We start from the raw sequence: 23235 nt of genomic DNA on the forward strand, positions 1-23235 counted from the left end.
GGGTGGCTGGCAGAGATAGCAGTAAGCCTACCCTGTGAAGAATAAATGAATCCACGTTTTCAAAAAATTAAGTGAAAATAGCTCAGAGCGCTCAAGAGGATTCCCCTGTCAGTCAGAACACAGTGTAAAATCTGAAGATGGCTGCCTGGGGTGGAGCTTAAGCCCTGCCACCTCATTGGTTACGGTCTAAAAAGGACCTAAGGAGGTGTACTACACAAGTGAGTGGCTACACAGGTCCAATAGGGCTTGAAGTGTAGCATTTTTCTATGGGAAAAGTTTATTTAATTATACATTTTAAACTACAAGGATTCCCTGTCTGACGAGAGGAAAATTGAAGCATGTGAATGTATGAAAGATCCACTGCTCGAGAAGTTCTGCTTTTCAGTTTATGGCTCTCTTAGTTTTCTGTATTGCTATCAGTTTGTGTACTACGGGGCACCTTGGTCCTGTGGACTATTCTCGGGTTCTCCAACCCCTGTGTTCCTCTTGTCTATTTGCGTCCCTTTCTCCTTTTCGTACTTTTCAATATGGTTCGCTTGGCTTTTGGTATTATCAGTCCATGTGTCCTACGGGAACCTTGCCCTTGTGTAGGCTATTAACCGGTTCTCTAAACCCTCGTTTTCTCTGGTCTTGGGACACTTCGGTCCCTGCTCAGTTTGTTCACCAACTTTCTCACCAGTGAAGGATTTCGGCTTCGGTGCAGCATTCAACGGGACGCCTCCCTTCTGCCCGTCTATCCCACGCACCCGTTCTCTCTCAGCGCTTTCGACAGGGAGAGTCAGTAAATCTGCTATCGACGGTGTTTGTCTCTGCCCACCGCATTATTGCCTACTGTCATGGCAGATCTTTCAGGGCCATGTCACATTTCCCTTCTGCGCTGCTCAGTACGGGGACTGTAGAGCTTTTGCCGCTGGTGTTCCTGTATTGTCTGTTTCAGGGGCTCCTGGTCCACCAGATCCTCTCTGTCGTCCAACTCCACACACACTCCAGCAGCAGCTGCCAATCACTGCGTCTCCTGCCCTGGACTAGTATCAGGGAATCTTGACCTCCATCTGAGCACTTCTGTGTTTTTATAGGGGTCTCTCGTACGAGCAGTAACATGCTTCTGATTAAAAGTGGTCAAGTCTGAGGAGGGTTCAGCAGTGGTGTCAGGAAAACAAAAAGTCCTCATTACCTTTACAACTTCTTTGGCCCCCATATTGGCGGAAAGTATAGTCTTTAAGGGAGATTGCTCTCTGCCATTGGGGTACTCATCCCTTATGGGTGCGTCACTCCGTGTGAGGCCCCGCTTGCCTAAAGCCATTGGGAGTGTATCGCAGAGCAGGATGACCTCCCTAGCCTCAATGGGGGTCTCCCCCTTGGGGAAAAGGGCAGAGTTTCCCAGATTTGACACAAACACTAGCCATGCAAATTGCTTAAAACACTATTCTTAAACTATCTGGACTAGGCTCTTTGCCAGAAGACATACTATTTATAGCCTCAAGCATCTTAGAACCATTGATCAGAGCATTAAACATCTCAGTGTGCATCTTCTAGCCAAACTAAGTTGGGTGGACCAAGATAAAATTAATTTCTGCATAGGATACTGAAAACTGGGAGGAATATTAGTTTTCATGGCATTACATAAATATTTGATTCAACCCTACACCCTTCCAATAAGCGTGCCCTCAGCTGAACTTTATGCAATCAAACACATTAGGCTTGCTTAATTGTCCATTTCAATCACCCAGGGCTGTCCCCGCTCACCCATAAAGTTTAGCCAACATTCTACGACTGGTATTTGATTTCCCCATTAGCATAAAACCATTATCCTCTTTTTTTGTCCTCTGATAGATCGAGGGTAAATGCTGTTAACTGTGCTTGGTGATACCATGGATGTAGGAATTGTAGAATTTCCTAATATTTATGGTCCCTGATCCCTTACTACCTTCTCTTCTTGTGTGAAGGATCTCATCGTTTAATATTTCAGGCCAGGAAAATAAATGTATCTAACCCCCTCGTTGAAAGAGATCCTTCACATGAATGGTATCACCAAACATAGGTAACACAGTGTTTACCCTCTAAAAATCAGTGGACAAAAAAGGAGAATAAAAGGTTTTATCCCAGTATAAGACAATCATGAGTGGCGCATCTCTTGAACTAACATACTTCTCTTTGGGGACTATTTCAATCTCCTGATAGATTTTTTTGAGGAATTACGTGATATTCCAGTCAACTTTGTGTCCAATTTCATATCACAAAGGGATCTTCTAAACTGATCATTTGGATTGCAACTTTAAGCGTGTGGTCATTCAGGTAACTTAATCAAGACTCTGATTCAGATCTTGTTCAGCCAAGAATGTCATTAATAAGAATAAATTACATAAACATTTTGGAGTTACAGTGTACTTGTGAGGCTACATATATATTCAATTTATGCTTTTTTTTGTACATCACACAATGACACAGATCGAGTGTTAAAAACGGTTTACAATCTTTATTACTGGCGGCTATTAATAAACTGGATAATACCTATGAGATCAAATATGTATTAGAACTGTCTACTGTGCACGTTTGAACTTCCCATTGTATTTCAGATCTGAGGTTTTGCATCACATAGTATATAAATATTCTGTTTTTGACTATTCAGATGACAAGACACGATTATAATAGGATGCATCTCTGTATGATCATTTACATTTTGGTACACTATATTTGTTTGGATTAAATGTTGAATGGTATATAGAAGGATGGTTAAATGCTTCCACTGTTCATGCATACAATCATTACTGACCCCTGTATACAAATATATCTCACAATAGGATCATATTGTAGACCATATCCAAAGTAGTCATATTATTCTAACGTCAAGGTTTTGTAGGGTCATGTACCTTGGAGTCTTGAGAGTATAAGAGTAGCTAGATTAGGTGGAAGAGGCATACACAAAGAAATGTGAGGTGAAATCTATCCAAAACTCCAGTTACATTGACAACATCCCTCTACATCAGATACACATTTCAGGCATTGATGCAGAAGACTGCAATGTAAAATAATAATATTAACAACATTGAGTCTACTGGTGTAGTGAAGAAATGGGACCAGTCATTAAACATACATTTCAATTTAGCCATAGTATTACACTCCTTTTTCCCCTCCGTGCATAATGAACATAGGTTTTTTCCTAAAGAGCTGGACCAAGGTGCTATAAATCGGCAAAAATACGAATTTTCAAAGACCTTGTGAAGACTTGCAGGTATTCGTCCCTTCTCCCCTATGGGGAGAATTCCCCTGTGAGGCTATGGAGTGGAGCCCGCTCTGCAAGACCCTCCCTAGGGGTCAAGGCAAGAGGGACCACACAGGGAGCGACTTCCCCTTTGGGGATGAGGACTCCCACTCCTGTGAGGAACTCACTGAAGAACTCACTGAAGGAACTACCATAGCCGTGTATATGGGACTATCATACATGGAGAATATCATGGAGGCTTCATGTCTGACTGAAGACAATGCAGGAAGAAATCCATCAGAAGAAAATAAGGTAAATATCCCTTTAAGTCAAGATGTGCATTTAACTGCCACAGGTCAGAGCAGGATAATGAGAGGAGGACCTGACCCCTGACCACACAGCGCCTGGTGGAGGCGGAATCTTGTTACATAGCAGAGCCAACTTGTTTTGAAGAAGCAGACAAGCAGATTGCGAGACGCTGGAATCCCAGTGTCCAGGACCACAAGGAAAGTGGTACAAACCAGAAGAGAAGGAGAAGGAGAAGGGACTTGGTAGTGGCTCAACCACACTTGCTGTGGGGTGGGCATAAGAACAGTGCCGGGACTACTGCGACAGGAAGTCTGAACACCTTCCGATCACCAGCGTATGTAGACGGTAGACGTCCGACGCCGAGCTGAGAACGGGAGACCAAAGAAGAGCGAAGAGAGCGAGAAATAGTACTCGAGCAAGAACAGAGCCCTGCAACCCTTTCCAACATCACGAGAGGTAACAGAAGAATAGGGATCAGCAGGAGGCCGCCGGGAATCATTTACATGAAATAACTTGTCCCAGTTTTAAGGACTAAACCATAACGAGAAAGCTGAATGGCTGAAACTGTGAAACTCGAAGGGAACACAAAATAATTCCGACGGTAAAGAAAGACCGGGAATATATGAAGAGAAACTCATCCCTATGCCGAGATCAAAATATTGTGGAAGAGCCCAGATTATAAAAGGAAGTGAACAACAAGTGATGAGACATTTAAACAACAGAGATGAGGACTAAGAGACTGGGAACAGAAACCCTGGGAAGAATGGCAAGAACCCTATGCGTGCAAAGTTGAAGCGTGCGAGAAGGAAAAGCCTAACATATAATGAGAAAGGAAAGATAAGACTCGCCATTGAAGAGTATAGAAGAACCCCAAGTCCCAGAAAGAGTACAATTGACAAAGAACGCCTAAAAGGATATACTACTTCAGACACTTCTCAAAAGCATAAACAGAAAGAGTGTGAAGTACGTATGTGTGACACCAAGAGGAGAAGAAATGATAACTACTGAGAGCGTCCCTAGAAAGGTCAAGAACTAAAGGTTGTCTTGAAGAACTACTAGACCTAATAAAAAAAAAGAGCATCATAATGAACTACTTGTATGCAGAGAATACCAAGGGAAGAAGAGACATTTGCTTGGCCTCTTTTTCTTTAGTTATATTTAGTGGTAGGTTCAGAGAGGGTTAGCTTGGACAGAGGACATAATTGCTTTGGCATCCCAAGCAGGCAAGATGGTTCAGGTTGAGGAAAACCTACTAGAGTGTAATATCGTGGGAGCAGAGTGGAGGTTGTGCCGCGGACAGCGCATAGTGTCTTGTTAGGTCTAAAACATATTATATACTCACATATTGCAAACATAGAAAGAGCAACACATGTATTCATGCTGTGGTTGCAGAGATTATAGAAAGGGAAGTATTAATGGCCCAGTATTTAGTTGATGCATTGTAGTGACATAAGATAGTGGGATGTGTAAAGAAGGCATGGTAACAAATTAAGACAGACCCAAGTGATCACAGTTCAAGGGAGTTTATTAAACTGTAAAATGAGTGAGAAATGCCTTATCTGAACCCAAATCTAAAAATGGGACCAAACTATGACCATCAAATAATAATAATAATACAGTCCTAGTGCAGTCTAGTCAAATAAAAAGAGCCTATACTTAAAAAAAATTCAGAAACTATTGCCAATCCTTACGGCTATGCTACAAAATAGTGTGGGATAATGTTGACAAGAAAAGAAAGCAGTGTTCAGAAAAGAATACGTCAGGATGTTAAGGCCAAGGTCTCCCTTCCCCATGTTTTTAGCACGGGGCAAGGCGGGTCACTTGAGTAGAGCATGAGCTTCTACGTCAGGAGGAAGTTATCCGAAAAGTCTCTTGTTTGAGCGGGTTTGATGAATTAAACAAACAGTTCCTTCTGCTCACACAGTTTGTGGGGTGGCATGGTTTCACCCAGGATCCCCCTTAACCAGGCTCTGATCCCCTCTACCCAATTCCTTCAAACAGAAAGTTACTTCTCAAACATTCCCATAGGGTGATTTGCTCTTCACCCAGGAGACCCCTCAGCCGGGCTCGAATCCTGCTCTCAACGTTGGCCTCCCTTAGTCGAGCTCAGACCCACCACTCATTATGGACATCCCTCAGTCAGGTTCACACTTGTCACAATGTTCACGGGTGTATAACTATTCACCCTAATTCGCACACATCCATATGTCGGGTTCACATTTGCTGCACTAACACAGTTCACTTAGTTTTATCAGAATGCAGGATTCACTTCCGTTAGCTTACTCCCGGCATCCCTCCGTCAGGTTCACATTTCATGAGATAGTCATTCTAGACCCCCTTAGGTTTTTCATTTACCTAAGTGCAGGTCTCAGCCCCCAGTCAGGCTTTCCCTAAAGCCCCCAGTCAGGCTTTCCCTAAATCCCCCAGTCAGGCTTCACACAATTCTACCATCACCATGTTCTCAGATGGGTTACTGATTACCCTAATTCAAAGGCATCTCTTAGTCGGGTTCACATTTGCCTCCAAAGGGGTTTGACTTGACCCTCGTATGACCGCTTTGACACCTCACGTCGGGCCCCCCATGAGGCCTTCAACGTTGGCCTCCCTCAGTCGGGATCAGACTAACAACTGACGGAGGGCATCCTCCGTCACGTTCACACTGAAAGAAAGCAGGGTTCCCTTCCCCTAGCTTTCGCGCAGCATCTCTGTCGGGTTCACACTTACCATAGTTCACAATCTCCATGACTCACTGGCTGTGTTGACTTTACTGCATCAGCTTTCTAGCAGAAGTCAAGGTTTTTGGTGAAGGATGGGACAGTCCGAAGTAGAAAGGGGAGAGTATGTCTTCTGTGTCTGTGGTTCTCTATCGGTAATCCTCATCCTCCCAATCTTTCTCCTCGTCGTCGCAGTGGTTTAGGGAAAAACAGTGTGGAGGGATTATGGGAGTTGTAGTTTTTCTGAAGAATACTGGAAAAACCATGTGGGTTTTCATCAAGGTGAAGGGGATAACTGTAGTGTTGTGTACAAATGATTTGTTGACAAAAGTAACTCATAATGACAGAGGGCAAGTCGGGTAGGGATGTACTGGAATGGGGGAAATAACGTGTCTCGCCCAAGGATGTCCCTCCCACAGTCTCCCAGGGTCCACTTCACAGGTGATCCTCCCTCTCTTCTCCACCCCCCAGGGTTGGGATCCAAGAGCGATGGCCCTTCCCTGGCAACCTGATTCAGGGATCCCTGGGAAAAGCATGGGAGAAAAGCCTCAGGTTTCTCACAGATGTGCAGGAAGGATTGAAGTAACCGGAAGATGGAGTCAGCAAGTTAGTGTGGTAGAAGAGAGGTCAGTGTATTAACTTGGCAGAAGCATCAGCATTTTTTTTTTTTACTTTAGTTTTTGTTGGCATTTCCTTATCAAACAAGCCATCCAACAGATATTCCAGCAAGGCTGCCCAGTCAGCTCTAAACCTGTGGTGCTTTCCTTGAATAGAGCATGTAAGCCATTCAAGAGCCACTAAGTTCCAAAGCTTAGCCACCCATTCGTGATCGTAAGGAGGGTCCTTTGTTTTCCACCTGCGGGCCAGTACCATTGTTGCAGCCATCATTATTGCGTAGAACTTACGGCCCGCCTTGCTCTTAATTGCTGCTAACGACCCCCCCAACCCCAACATCGCCAATTCTGTGTTGACGGGCACGGTTGTAAGAGACTTGTTCGAAATACAAAGGATCAAATGCCTTTTTTTTCGACACCAAAAGTGCTGGAAAAAAAAGTTTCAAATGCTTTTTTTTTTTAAATGGGGCGGCCCCCCCCCCCAAACCCCGGTTTTCTTTTTAAAAAAAAACTTATATGCGTACTAAACTAAAAATATATATAAATAAATAAAGCATTCAGAATTTTTTTTCCGGTCCTTTTGGTTTCGAAAAAAGGGCATTCAATCATTTTTTATTTCGAAACTATGACTGGACACTGACGGGCACTCCCACCAAATATGCTCACAAGAGCCCTCTGCGCCACATTCTCTCCAGCATAGGGGAGAGGCTCGCGGGTAGATTTTATGGAGCTTAGGAGTCAAGTGCCACAGGGTAAGGAGCTTCAGCCACATCTCCCTTATTTGCAGAGATCTGGTCAGCCTGGGTATCTGTCTCCACAACCAACCCCACTCCTCGTCCTCTAGGACGGTTCCGGTAGCAGACTCCCACGCCTTCATGTAATGACGCACTGGTGGATCCTCACCGGCCTTCATAAGCCTATATAAGTGATCAGGTGCTTATCCCCCCTCCGATTCCCTACTAAGAAACTTTTCAAAGGGTGTGAGCTGTCGGGTCACCGCTTGCTTTATCGAGGGGTGACTGAGCCAATGTCTTAGTTGGCAGTAACAGAACCTTTCCCCGCCCCACAAAATGAAGTCTAATTTACACTGGTCAAAGGGCTTAACCTGACCCTCCCCAAACATGTCCCGTACCATTCTACATCCTCACTGGTGCCAAGCCTGAGACGCAGACGTGTTGTAGCCTGGGGTAAACTGTGGATTGGTAAAAAGGTGTGTAGGGGGAAGGGTGCATCGTTAGATGGGCCTGCTGAACCCCCTCATCCCAGGTACGACCCACTTGGGCTAGAATCGCGCTACAGTACATCCTAATCGGCCTATCTCGCCTGGGCTTCCACAGGACTCCCTCGAGGTCCTCCCCCAATACTGCCCTATCCTTGGTCCTACAAATTTTCCCTGATCGTCCTTCTGCCAATCCCAAAGTACCTTCAACTGCGCCGCCCTATAATATACCCTGAAGTTGGGTAGACCCAAGCCCCCCCAGTCAGTTGGGGTTCGCAACACCTTGAGCGCTATTCTTGGGGGTTTGTTAGCCCACACAAACCTGCTAGTGATTTTTTTTCAAAGACCTAAAGAAGGATGGGGGAACATTCACCGGCAGGACAACAAAATTATACAAGAGTTTTGGGAGGACTGTCATTTTTATGGTATTAATACGTCCTGGCAATGAAACCGCAAGCGGTCCCCAGTATATTAACTTATTCTTACGTTTCTCCAGTAAAGGCGGGTAATTTGCATAGTAAAGGTGTTCCAACTTTGAGGTCAGTTTTATTCCCAAGTAGGTAATGGAGTGGTCCACCCATCTACAGGGTGAGCTGGCCTTCAAGTAGCCAAGTGCTGAGGTCGATACTCTGAGATTGAGATTTTCGGTTTTAGAGGGGTTGACGCTCAGCCCCGCCACGCTCCCAAAATGAGGCAGTTCCGCTTCAAGTGCCTGTATGGCCGTGCTTGGACAGGTAAGGGCGAGTATCACATCGTCAGCGACGGCTGCGATTTTATGTGATTTCCCTGTGAAGGGGATTCCTGTTATTAGGTGGTTCGAGCATACCGCTTCAAGGAACAGTTCCGGGTAGAGAGCAAACAGGATAGGGGAAAGCAGGCATCCCTGTTGTTTAGTACCCCTTTCAACACGTATCGGCTCTGATAGTTGTCCGTTCACCATCAGTCTGAGGGTCGGGCTTCTGTAATTGGCTCTAATCCTGTCCATGAATTTAGGACCGAAGCCCATCCTCAGCATACCCTCCAAAAGGAATCCCCACTCCACCCGATCAAACGCTTTTTCTGCATCTATTGCCATGAGGAGAGCAGGGATTCCTCCTTTAGGAGCCTTCTCCACCAGGTGGGTCAGACTCCTAACGTTATCGCTGGTTTGTCTGCCTCCAACAAATCCTGATTGGTCCGGGTGGACCAGCTTTGGTATTAGATGGTCAAGCCTCTTAGCTAGGATCTTAGCATCAATTTTGGAATCAACATTAATTAAGGCAATGGGACGATAGGAAGCGCATTCCGTTGAGTCCTTGCCCTTTTTGTGAATAAGGACAACTTTTGCCTCTTCAATAGATCACGCAATTGCGCAGTCCCTACCCATCTGGTTGAATAACTTAGCTAGTATGGGGGCAAGAACTTCCCTATGGCTCTTAGAAAATTTTGCCACATAACTGTCCGGGCCCAGGGACTTAAGAGCGGGCAGGTCTCTTATCGCCTCCCTTACCTCATCCTCTGAAATATCTCTTTCCAAAGGTTCGCTCTCTTCCAGCGTTATGGAGGGTAAATGCACCTTATCCAGGTACTTTAGCTGCTCCACCTGTACCGAGGCTTCAGACGAATACAGGGTGGAATAGAAGCAAGAGCATTCCCTCAGGATATCCTCAGTATTAATGGTAGTCCCACCCGCCACCCTGATCTTGGTTATCTTCCCTGCCTGCTCCTTTCAAAGCATTCGAGAGCAGTTGGTCGTCTTATTGGCTTTGATGTAATATTTCTGTCAGAGATACAGCAGGCTCCACTCCACTGCCCGAGTCTGGATCAGGTCTAGTTGGCCACGGACTACTCTATACTCCCTTTTGATAGCTCGAGTCTGATTTGGCCCCATTTTGGCCATTATCTCCCTTAGCACTTCCTGTAGGCGCACCTCCTCCAGCCTCAGCTTCCTGTCGCGTCTTGCCTTGATTGCTATAATAGACCCCCGCAGGGTAGCCTTAAAAGCGTCCCACAAGCCTTGTGGCGTTGTGTCCCCTTACGGGGTTCTCAACAAAGAAGCGTGCTATATCTTCCTCAACTTCCCAAGCCGGTATAGGATCCTTGAAGAGGGAAACAGGCTAGCACCACCTCCACAACCCAGCGGGTCTGGCCCCCCCCATCTTCAAAGATATGGGCAGGGGAATATGGTCCGACAATGTAGATCCCAACGAGACGTCCAACACTCTCCCCAGAAGGTTGACTGATAGCCAGATATAGTCTATTCTTGAATGGGACCGATAGAACGTGAGAGTAAAAGGTGTGCCCCCGAGCTTCTCCATGTACCTCCCGCCACACGTCAACTAGGGCCAGATTGGTGATTTTCTCCTTCAGGGCCTGTGATGGTCTCCCCTGCGGACCCAGCCCGCCCAGGGTTCAATCCTGCGCTGGGTCCCAAGCAATGTTAAAGTCGCCAGTAAGGATGATAGGGGACTTAGCAAACTTTTCTAGCTTCACCAAGTCATCCTGCAGGAAGCCAGCCTGTGCGGTATTAGGAGCATATAATGTTGCCACCGTAATAGAGAGGTCATTGCCCGCAAGAGAGACCGCTAAAAACCTCCCTTGGTCATCTGTTTTTCCAGCTATACGTAGGTCCAGCCCATCCCTGAGAGCCAATAGGACTCCTGCTTTCTTTGCCGATTGCGTCACCTGTAGCGCTGTGGCAGAACCCCAAAACTTGACCCTCCCCTGTCAATCGTTCTAATATGTGTCTCTTGGAGCGTAACGATATCCAGCCTTTCTCGCCTGATAAAGCGCTCCACCTTCTTACGCTTAATCGGCGAATTTAGGCCGTTGACGTGAAGAGAGAAGATCTTCAATGCTCGCTGGGGTACACCTAATGGATCAATATACAGAGAAGGAAAAAGAAAAAACTGTCCCCTACTGAGCACATTATGGCTTGGGTCTCCCTTGATGGGCCTCCGTTATCTAATTCGCTGCAGAGCCCCTGAATGCATTGTGAACCCATGACTCTCCAGACCTCCCCCTTCCCCCTAGCAAAAAATGGAACGACTGGCATCAGTTCGCCTCGAATCAAAACCTCGAGTCTCGTCCCATCGAATGCTCCCCAAAAGTTCCAACGCGGGATATCCCAATCCCATTCCAAGATGTGAGACCCTGTCAACCCCCTCCCCCAAAAGACCGAAGACCCCAGCTAACTCGGGCGCATGAAGCCGATCTAGACAGTTGAATTTCTGCTGCTATCGTGCCCACCACAGGGATCATATTTCTACCTCTCCGGCAATAGGACATACAGAGGAATCATTTCTGCACCCCCTGGCCACTTCCCGTGTGCTGACTCGTCATGGCCAATTGGCTGGCCTTTTTCTTCGACTGCATGGAGCGGGCCGTGGACCATTCCTATTCCCTTTCACTGCTTGGGGGAGATCTTGATCCAAGATGTTCTCTGGAAGGGCCTTTATCCGAATGTTCGAGCGCCTAGACCCGTTTTCCAGGTCCTCGACCTGGAGCTCCAGATTATGAGTGGCGGCCGCCAGCGTGTCCAGGAGAGTCTCGGTTTTCCTTGCATCTTCGGCGATGTCCTGGATCGCCCTCATTAGTGTCCACCCTTTCCTCTAACTTACTAATGTCCCTTTTGATCTCCTGGAGACCCTCCGCCAAATCTTCCCTAAGGGCATCCATTTGCTTTTGTCCCGCCGTGGTGATCTTCTCCACTATGTCGGCCAGCATGAGTTTCAATGCAGCCTGGGTGGCAGGTTGTTCCAAGGCATTCGTGTCCCCCGAAGACCCCTCGCTAGAGCTTGCTGGTTGAGAGTCGTCCATATCTTTAGCCCATAGCTTAGTAAGAGCATTCTCCTGCAGCCTGCTCAGGGTTCTTTGAGGAGGGCTGGGAGTCCTTGAGTTTATTTTTGGACATACTGCTAACTACTCAGGCTAGCGTGATCAGAAACTGGAGATCCGGGATCCCCGCAGGGCCAAAAAGGTATGTCTGGACACCAATCTGAGGCACTCTGGGTCCGATGGTCACTCCAGTCCCCAGCGTCCCATTGCAAGCCACTAAGCACAAGCTAGGCCGAGATCTGCTGGCTGTGGTAGTACGGCGAACGCGAGTAGACACCCAAAATGCACGGATGTAGAGAAACAGTCCCCAGACCACACCTTCAATTCCCGGGCCGTACTGTCTGGTGCACCAACCAATTCCACCCCGAGGAGTGGTGGGGGCCCTGAGGAAGGGGGGGCCCCCAGGGGGCCGCAGTCCACTTGGTGAAATACAAATGGAGGGGGTGCTGCCGGATCCCAATGCAGAGACCTCCATGGATGGGCGTGATAGTACTGGCCGGAGGGGCCCTCACCACGGCAGCAACCATACCTGTGATGCTATTTCCAGGGAGGCCAACCCTCCCCACCCCCCGACAGCCTCCGCAATTCTCACCCTGCGGGCCGGTCTGATTCCAGATGGGCGTCGCCGCCAAAATGGACGCAGAGGGGGCGGCCCGCGGCAGGGCCTGCCTCTCTCCCGAGGCCTCCTCTGAGCTCCCCCTCCTGTATCAGCCAGCACGGCCTCCCGTCGGCTGATTGCTGCGGTCCTCTTCACCAGCCCCTCCAAGCTGCTCCGTGACTGGCAGGCACAGCGATTCCCAGTAAGGCGCGGAGGGGAAGGGAGACGCCCCCCCAATGCTGCAATAATCCTCCTGTCCTCAGCCACCCGCGGAGTGAAGGCTGTCCCCCGCTCTGACGCCACCGCGGCAGTCACGGAGCGCTCACTACCACTGGGGCTGCCCCGCAGTCACAGGCCACCAATGTCCAGCACCCGCCCCCCGAACTGCCACGGGAGTGGGCTCAAACAGCACAGGTGCAGCTCCTCAGCCTCCTGGGTCCCCCGCCACCGTAACCCGTCGCCTGGGAAGGGCAGCGCCGGCTAGATGGGTAGCAGTCAGGTTCTCAGGGGCCGGAGCTCGGCAGCTGTGGTGTTCAAAGCACCGCGGCCATCTTAGAACCCTCAGAAGCGTTGCCATTTTTGATAAGGCCTAGTACACGAACAGAACAGAACACAGGACTTGGTGTCAAGCTGCGGATACGGTAGTTCAGCTCAAAAAACAAATCCCCTTTCCCGCTCCCCAGGAGAGAAGCAGAGGGCAGAGGCACTGATGGCGCCCAGATGAGCACTAATTGTATCCAGCTGTGGCGCCTGAATACGCTGGGAATGGACTGTTAGAAGAGAAGGAAGATATGCACCCTTTAAAGGACAAATGTATGAGCATGCCGCTCTGTGATGCCAATAAGCCAGGCAAATATTTAAAACACTACTGCCCTCACCCCCTGGGGCAGAACCCCCTCCCCAAATGAATTAGACCTAGACACACAACTTAAGCAAACAAATCCTTGAAATTCAGACTAGCGAGTGGTGCCCTGGTCACATCATTCCTGGGCAACTGTGGATGGGCGGAGATAAGGGGTAGCCGTGTCTGGAACGTCTTGTGATTTGGGACAGAAGGAGCGGAAGGGATGCCAATAAATTTAGTAAGGGTTGGGGGTGCAGCTCGTATGCACCATGGCGTCTGGGTTAATGAGGAAGCCTATTGTATCAAAAGCAGGGTTGGCCTTGCCAAGTTAAATTTGAAAATTTGCGAACCTATTGATAAGAACCCACCAATCACATACATGGGTTCGACGGGGATGATATAGGGGACCACGTGTCTCAGGGAATGATTGCAACATAGATGTGGTCAAGGGACTATTGGGGGGATTGGCATGTTCCATTGGTGGTAGCCAATGAGGGTGGTGGAATTATGCTGTACTCATTAGGCATAATATTATTAATCTGCTGAAATGTACGCTATATAAGCAGTAACCCTTTGAGATAAGATGAGCTCTGTGCCAGTTCGGTTCTATTGGACCGTCTGAGACCCTTTATGCATGTAATACATTTTGTTTTCCCTTGCAAAGTGGTGAAGTGATTATTTTGTAATTTTGGATTGTTTTTATTCCCCGGATTTTGGGCTGCCATCCTTCCAACTTCCTGACAAGCACCTTTAGTTTCTTTACATAGGTAGGGTATCCGTTTAGTCATAGGGAGAGATAGGCCTTATTCTTTTAGAATAATAATGAGAGCACAAAGTGGCCGCCTCCTTCTTCCGACCCACTACAATTGATATTGCAAGTTCCCTATTATACCAGCTACGTTAAGAATCCCTGTAATTTAAAGCTTCAGCACTTATCAGAAGTGGTGGTAACCCTGGAGCAGCACAAAGATGCAGATATTGTGTTTTTTATGAGGGGTGGGGTCCTGGGTCCCCCCTCAGAAATCACCTTAGTCCCTTCATTAGAAACCCCTACCGCAAAGCCTTCATTACACCCACTTTACCACTTAACCCACAAACGCATATCAATTCTGTATTTCAGGTAATTTCCACAAAGCAATTTACTTTGTGGAAATAGACAGGAGACCCTTCTACACCCTTCACTATGTTACATTTTTATATTTTTTCATATAGCAGTCTAGTTTCGGTTGCAGTTTGCCCGATCCCGGCATGTTCACCAAACCTAATGATAAAATGGAGGCTGATCAGTTCTGGTAGCATTCATACCAGGTCAATTATGCATTTCCTCCATTTAAAGAGGGAAGCTGAAAAGTGTTGCCATGGAGACCTCAGTGTTACCTTCCATATAGTTGATGTGTTTTAACACCAACTCACCGACTTTGTAGGCAGGATTCCAGCAAAGAGAAACAGTTGGAATTAATTATCAAATGTACCACAGGTTTACTGTACACGAACAGATAAGAGATTCACACAACTAGTGCCCGGTAGATACTGCAAAATGTTATCACCAAAACCGCAAAGCCATTACTGACAGTGGGATGGAAATCCTGGGTCTTTCATTGCAGGATGCAATCAAATTGCCCTCAACCGAATTCCACTTAGACATGAGCACACATGGTTTATTAAGCACTTGTACAGTCAAAGAGGTGTTGTGTGACGCAGTGTGGGATGAAATCATATGCCTCGGTGTCTGCCTGCAACAACTATACAATTGAAGAACAATCAGAAAATCTAAAGATCTTTCAGGGCACATTAGTTGTATATCAAAATGGAGACTTGACAGGGCGCTGCAGTTCAATTTCTAATCAGCATTGTTAGATATACTAGTGTCTCATGAGACACAACTCCAGTTGAAGTCTATCACAGCATCCCAGAGCACTCTCAAGGACAAAGAACGGTGCTTGCTCCAGCTCCCACCGTTACAGAGAAAGAAAAGGTGAGCAATAGGGGTTCCAAGAGGGGCTCCGTGGCTGGGGGTTCCATGCAGTGATCAGATTAACTGGTGCCCTGTAGATTTCCACTGGTGAACACAAGAAACTCATGCTTGGCACAAACAGAGCGAAGACGCCCCACAAGCTGCATCTCTAGTATTCATGAATGCTGGAATCTTCAGGCTTATGCAATGTGGCATTGAAGGCAGGAGGGTGTCAAACAGGGCATGGGGATCCAACACTAAAGTGCATGATTAAATAATGTGAAATTGTCAGGATAATGTGGCAGTTCACAGAGCCACTATTCAGTAGCCATCTTGATGGCTGAACATCAATGCCCCCTACAGTACATTACACATTTAAAAACATCAACATAAAATTAAGGATATTTCTGTTAATGTCAAAAGATTGTCATTTTTTACTGACGACCCGGTGTGATCTTTCAGGAGGGGACAAAGGAATAACTTGGGGTATTACTTGTTGGACTATCTGCATGGTAACAAAGACCCTACAAACCTTTTCACTTAGTCCCCTCAGGGTTTCCATTCAAGCTACCAGGAAATTAGTGTCTAGTGGTCTGACGTACACTTGGTCTCTCCCATCAAATACTCATTCGACCACCACTGCATACTTCTATGGGTCATCATCAACACTTGTCCAAAAAGGGCATTCTCTTGTTGCAATTACTGGAGGGCTATAATCAACCTGCTGTAAGCATCTGTGAGAGTCTGGCAGATTCAGATCGCCCAAATGGATTTTTTTATTGTGGTCTTCACATACTGTAGCATGGCATACCCGATCCATAAGAGCGTTGTGAATCCCTCAGACAACAATTGTGCCTCAGATCTCCCAAGTACTCACGCTCCCCCTCTTATGGTAAATGCAAAGCAAGAGCGTGACTCACCGGGGGATATGGGGTTTGGGAAGAAACTTCGGGAAAGGAATAGTCTCCTGTCTCTCGTCTGGTCTTCTCACGAAGAAGTGGAGTCAGCAAGGTCTGGAAATAAGCACAAGGGCATACGTTAGCAATGTCCTAAATATTATCTGACTTGTCTATCTAACATCCCACTTGTTCCCCCTGTGATGTTATCAGGTACTACCTTTGTTATTTCTGTAACTTGTGCATTTGATGCTATTGTGTTTGTTATAAAATATGTATCATACAGGAAAATTGTGTAAAGTTTACAGTCCTTTCTTTGTACAGGTCATGTTGCCAGAAATAGATGTCATCATCAATTAAAGTCCAGGGAGGAATAAAATCCAAATGTGAAGTGTATGAATTTCCTCCTATTAATTAATTCTGCTTGATAATACTTAAAGCTGGTTATTTAATCTCAGCAACTGGCAAATGTCTCTCTGGGCTGGATTAACATAATTGTCAAGAGTTGTAAGAGGGTTCTTCAGTTTTTAATCAATTGCCAAGATCAAGTGCATTGACCTTTGCTCCAGACATAGGAACTACGTCTTATGACAATCGGGAGCACTTGCCCGGTTAAAACTTGTTCTAAGAAATTGTCTAAACAAGGAAAAAATGAACTCTGGGAGTGCCTTTAAAAGTCCTGCATGCAAATATGGCCACCAAAACTAAAACTCTTGTGCAGCGGCAAGGCATACAAGGATTTGAAGTCAGTGATAATTAGTTCTGTTCCTTAAGGGTATGATCATTCTTGGAGCCCTGGTGCTTCCTGTATTCAAGTACAATGCCTCTTGCTTGTCCAAAAATGCAGTTTGCTTTAAGAAAGAATGAAATTATATCACTTGCTGCTGCTCCCCTGCGAGTGCTGTCCATGCAGTATTTCGCCAAACCTCTGTCTTTAACTTCTTGCTAGAATCAGCACCCAAATACTTTTCACCTTCAGTTTATGGTATTTGCACTTGTACTGCACCTATAGCCAGTATTCAGGTATCCGAGGAGGTCCCTCTTACTATGCCCTTTCAGCTGCAGCCAGCTGCACAAACGCGGTGCAGACCTAGGGAGTTGCCAGCGTCTCCCCAGCTCACAAAATGCTGTGTGTCACTCTGCTTCTCAGTCTTTCCTTCCCGTTGATAGTTTTCACCAATTCACTTGCCAACAACCGGCACCTGCCAACCTGTTTGCCTCAGTACCACTGCCAGCCTACTTTCAAAGCAGGGAGCAGGAGCACTCACTCCAAAGCCCCTGCTCAGGTCTGTACTGTTTGCCCGCCACTTTCCTCATATGTTGTCCCTTCGCTGCTAGTCCATGTCTGGGAAAACAAGCTGGATTAACCGCACCTGCCAAGCAATATTTACTGTGCTCCAAGACTATCAAGGGAGGCTAGTTATCCTCCACCTCCCAGGATTGTACCACTCTAATCGTTTTAGCCATGTTATGTCCAAAAGATGGCAAATGGCGCATGGTCCTTTATAGAGACCTGCAGCCTCGCCATTCCACACTCTACTCCTGTACATCACCAACCAAATGTAGGTATCTTCCCTTCCTATTCCACCTTCACGCTACAGATGCTCCTGGGCGAAATCAGGATAATTTACTGTCAAACAGCCGTAAGACTCTGGGAATTCTTCACACTGTTTCATGCAAGGTCTACTGGCCATTCCTCCCATCAAATAAATGCTTAAAAAGTAGAAGCTGCTCTCTCCAAAAATAATGAGAAGTGTTAAAGGAAACTAACATGAAATTCAGATACCAACCAAGTCTTTCAAAATTAACATCAGCCTAGGTCCAGGTGGTTACCGAAGTCTCTTTCATAAGAAATTTACCACAGTAACTGTTACACATATGCACAACGAAAAGGGATGGCGATACTCAAATCATGGAAGACGAATGTGCAACTTCAAGCATGGGACCTCTCACTTAAATTTGAAAAAGATTTTCGAACAAAGCCTATTAGGTCTTAAACGCTAGCGCTGATCAGGCGGGGTTCCTTCTGAACATGTAAACTTAATGATACTAAACTACATCAATGACATAGCTTGCAGACGATGTTGAAATCGATGTCGAAATCCCACAATTCGGAAAAGCATTATGCCAGGTAGATAGGAACTTCATGGAAAGTACTGAAGAGAAGGAGATGCATGTCACAAGTAATGCTGAGATGTTTATTAAAGCAATAACCAATACATTACGGCAGCTCTTTCTCAAGATGTCAAACGGTGCAAGAGGATTACAAATGTAAATAGTAATGCTAGACCCAGAATGCAGTACACGATACACAACATGAGGAAAGACCATAGACTGTGATCCTAGGCAAAGGTGTTGCCAAACAAAGATTAATGGGCATCTGTCAAAGTGTAAGTAGTATGATAAGAAAACGCTAAGAGGGAAGAACAATAACCTTATCAATACAAGAGAAAGGTAGGGAGATGGAGGGACTAATGTCATAGGAGATAAAAAAAAAATAAGCAATGGCAAAGAAAACAGCGATAGTTTTTGCAAAGGCAGGCACAAGTCATTTGCCTGGGACTGCCGTAATGGTAACACCTGGCCATAAAATGGAAAATGGTGCGAGTATCTGGGCATATCTAATACTTAAAACCATGCCAACACACTGGCTTTGTCAATGCTTGTTTTTAACAAGACTTCACTGCGAAGAACAGATACAAGGACATATATTGCTTTTAAGTCTAGTGGCTGAAAGCACACTTGGTTAGGTTTTGGGTTTAAGCTCATTTGCAGCGGCAATTAAGCCATTAACTCTCAGAAGACTAAATACATTTAAAATAAATTAATTTAAAAAAAACACCCAAAGGCCCTGTTGAGCACAAAGGTTGATGGCGCACCTGGAAGTAACCTGAAGTATACTGTTTATTGTGGAGGACTTTGCTAATCGTGCTGCGCTTCCGACGCAATCCTACTTGTGGTGATTATCATTGTTGCGGCTCAACTGTGGGAGGACACATTTAAAGGCAACACAGACTCTGCCTAACTATCAAGTAATCATTTACGAACTTGTTCAAGTGAATAACTAAACATTGTGATCTGTAGTTCTCAGCGTTGCTGAGAACCGTTTGTGAACTGCTGCTCTCTGACCTACTTCCCTTCTTTGTTTTTTGTATTTTTACCTCTTGCAGCTCCCCTGTGATTGGAGCAAGCTTCTGTGTCACTCCTCTGTCTCCGCCCCCTCCATGCTTCAAAATCCGAGTGTGCAGCGCGCCCGGAAGTAACCTGAAGTATACTGTTTACTGTTAACTGTGAGCGGTGCTTTAATTTATAATTTACTATAACTTGTTTTATATTAATCTAAGTGCAAAGCAACTCCACAAAGGTGAAACGCTAGTCTCTGCGGACTAATATGCCGCCGACCATTGAAGCTCTGTCCGACAAACCTTACGATTTCCATACTACCCCTAAGCGGAATATCAATGGCCCCCCCCAAGTCGTGGGCCTGCAAGGGGTCGATCTCTGTCACATACTAGTGACATAAGGACATTTTACGCTGAGAAAATGCCAGGAGTGCCTGATGAACTGAACAAAGAGAATGTAACAAGCTGCAAAAATGTTATCAATGATAATAGAGAGGGAATGGCAAGTCCCGAAAAGACTGAACCAGTAATTTCTGTACCGATAGACTTGTGCACTCCATCTGATCATTACTTGCAGCCTTTTCTGAACAAAGTTTGCTAGGTGATTTTGCTATTCCAACTGCTAAAAAATCAGTGATTGAAATTATGATTCACACTGAGCCAGTGCAACCTAGCGTTATTACAGTTGATGAAGTCGCAGTGGGTGACGACAGTAATAGAACTGGAGATGTAATGCAAACATCACAAAATGATGCAGAACCATTAAATCAAGATGCTCCAGATGAACACATTTGTGTGGAGGCCAATGTAGATCATCTGTTCCAATTACCCGTAATGTTTCCTGAATGCTCTAATGACTTCTATTTTATCAATTTCACTCAACACTGCCTTTAACACTCTGAACGCAGTAAGACAGGATCGCAATACAATCAATTACCAAATGCTTTGGCCCCAACCGAACTAACTTTGCAAGCTATGAACACGGCTGTTTTCTCGTTAGCCAAATTGTATGCAACACTTGATGCTAGACTAGTGGATCAAAATGTTTTGCTTAAAGAACTGTTGGAAAATAAGAATGTCGTGTGTCATTATGTAGAACCTATATTACCTAAAAATTTAACTCCTCAAAAAACACCCATTGCATCCTCTAGTATTGTAAAGAAAGTGGTCAATAACGTGATTGTCAGCGAGTTAAAACAGCAACAAACTGACATAAGCTCTATATCTATAAACGTGAAAAGTCAGTTCTGGCAGTGTTAACCACGATAAGAGCATGATTGATATTATTGATCAACAAGATGCAAAACACAACGAAACTAGTTTAGAAGGAGTTGGTACTACAGGGGGTAAAGAAAAAAAAAAAGATTAATTCGTGTCTTCCTTGGTAAATAGTGAAACATATATATTTAGTGTGACAAAAAAAAGGGCAAAAACAAATGCCAAAAACGCAATTTGAGAATAAAAAAAACTAAACCAGAAACTGACGAAAAATCAAAAAAACAAGAATTCGAGACAATTTATCAAACTGCTCAATACACCTGACAAAAGAACGCAAGAAAAAAGTGCGGCAATAGTACGAAAATACATTGCTATTAATAGAAGCAAACCGAATCCACCTCCTATCCAATTGGTCCCTAAAAGGTGACAAAAATGCAATGCCCGATGAATTGAGCTATGAACCCCTTGATAACTTAGTAACTCAAGTTTGCAAACATGAACTGTGGGCACCTTAAAGACTTTCCCTCCCTTACAAACAAAGGAAAAGTGTGGTGATAATGAAAAAGGATATCGAGATACTTCATTTACAACATTAGAAGAAAGGCGAGAGGAAATCATGAAATCCATGCCATGTGTAAATAAAACCAAAACAAATGGGGGAACTTACCCCGAGAATTCAAGAGACAAGGGTATATCAAAATAGCACCCGTTTTGGTGACAGAATAGGACTCGAGCACGCAAAAAAACTGGCGCCGCATAAACAACAAGAAACTAAGATGTCGCTCAAAAACAGACACAACAAGTGCAATGACACTACTCATGTGAGTCTTATTTTGCAATGCAGAGGAGGCGATTTTGGGTTATATGAATCGAATCGATCCTCCGTATTGATCATGCAAAGTGTGCAAGCGCTTCAAGAGACCAAGTCTGATGAGTTTGCGCAAATAGAATTGATCAATGACCACGATAGGTCTGTTAAAATTTGGAATCTGCTATCGGAAATTTATCAACTAGGTTTCTTGCTAGATAACCCTTCACCTGTAACAAACGCAAATAGTACTTCATTCCCAAATGTAGCTAACATATACCCCTCAAAGCATGTGAACACATACACGAATAATACAGACAGGAAGATACAATTAGCTGAAAGACATTTCGACCCAATGACGATAAAGTACTTCACAGCAGGTGACAACCAAACAAAAACGATAACGACCTTTTCTCAAAACAAAGTAATGAATCAATGTTAGCTATCCTGTAAAGGAAAAAAAAAGCCTTCTTCAGCTTGCCTCCTCGAACACCAGAGGCCATATGCATCTCACGTCCTCTTGACTCTGTTCTAGGTTTATACGATATAATCATGTTGCAAGAAACACGGCTTATTACCCTCCTGGTCTGGGAAAATCACTCTGTAATCCTCAAACCTGCTATTAAATCAGCAAGGGGTCGCCCAAAGGCTGGACTTCTCACTGCTGTAAAGCTAACAAGTGGTTTGACTGCAACTAGTACGAATTACTTGCAATAGTCATGTTATCGCATGTATTAACATATACTGGAACCATCTAGACATTTCGGAAAATCGTTTTTTTAAAGATCTAACCAAATGGCTGGACAAGTTTGACAAAAATCAGCTGGTTCAATCCATTATTATTGCATGTGATTTGAATATGGATTGCATGAATGACAAAGAGGGGAAAATGAAAGAAACTAAGAGAAAATGGAAAACTTTGATGCATGAGAGGGGGCTCAATATGTTAAATGGTGCTGTATATGGTGACATCCCTTATAAAACATGGCAACAAGGCAATGATGCCTCAACTATAGACTATATATATATACACCAATTCTGAGCTCTTCTCCACTGTTTCTTCTTTTGAAGTATTAAAATAGACTAAAAGCGACCACAATCTTCTCCACCTCACTTGGACCCGGCCGAGTGAAGTTATTGTCCACCCAAGATGTAAGTTTATAACCAACTTAAAAGTGTCCACTAAGGGTCACAGTTTCAAATGGTCCTCACAAAATCTTAATGATCTGCTTTCAGCAGTATCCTACCCAAAGGATATTTTAAAGCTGGATTTACAATATTCAGATGGACTATGTGGCTACTCTACAATTATTTAAAAAACTGTTTAGAACTTCTAACTCGGACCAGAGATATCACCAACATTCCTATGATGAAGAGATAAACAGTAGAAAAGACGACCTCAGAAGAGAGATTCGATATATAACAGAATCCTACTAATAAGGCTTTCATGATATCCAAATGTAAAAACAAATATAAAAATTGGATAAAACAGCAGAGAGCGAAAATGTTACTACAAGATGCCCATTCTAAGCTCTACTCTATCGCATCCAAGAATTCCGCTTTAGTATGGGGCTTAATTAAAACGACTTATGGAACCAAACAATCCATAAAACAAATAAATGCGGTTCCAGAGGAAATATGGGTACAATACTACAATTCTTTGTATGCGGAAACCCATTTTTCGGAAAGTCAATTTGTTATAGTTTGGAAGAGATCCAGGACTTGGTCTTTGAAAACTTGGATATTGAAATGTATATTAAAAAACTGAGTAAGTCGAAAGCCCCTGGCCTGGATGGTCTTTCTAATGTAATGTTAAGGACTAATCCTGAGATCTGGGCCTCCATTCTAGGAGTAATCTTCAACGAAGCCATTAATAGCAAAAGAATTCCAACTTCATGGCAAAAGTCAATCATTGTCCCAA

General features: G+C 44.9%; 1 protein-coding gene across 4 annotated transcripts in view; it reads right to left on the minus strand.

The window, feature by feature from the left end:
* The window catches only part of MAEA (macrophage erythroblast attacher, E3 ubiquitin ligase), a 1045966-nt gene that overhangs the window by 556808 nt on the left and 465923 nt on the right, over nucleotides 1–23235 (minus strand). For 2 of the 4 annotated variants that reach the window (XM_069632159.1, XM_069632157.1), the window contains one exon: nucleotides 16191–16283. The exons of the other annotated variants lie outside the window; for them this stretch is intronic. In XM_069632159.1, the coding sequence (XP_069488260.1) occupies nucleotides 16191–16283 (93 nt within the window). The remainder of the gene's footprint in view (nucleotides 1–16190; nucleotides 16284–23235) is intronic. 4 annotated transcript variants of the gene reach the window in all.

This window comes from Ambystoma mexicanum, chromosome 6q (assembly GCF_040938575.1).
Source record: "Ambystoma mexicanum isolate Mex_15411 chromosome 6q, UKY_AmexF1_1, whole genome shotgun sequence".
Taxonomy (NCBI): Eukaryota; Metazoa; Chordata; class Amphibia; order Caudata; family Ambystomatidae; genus Ambystoma; species Ambystoma mexicanum.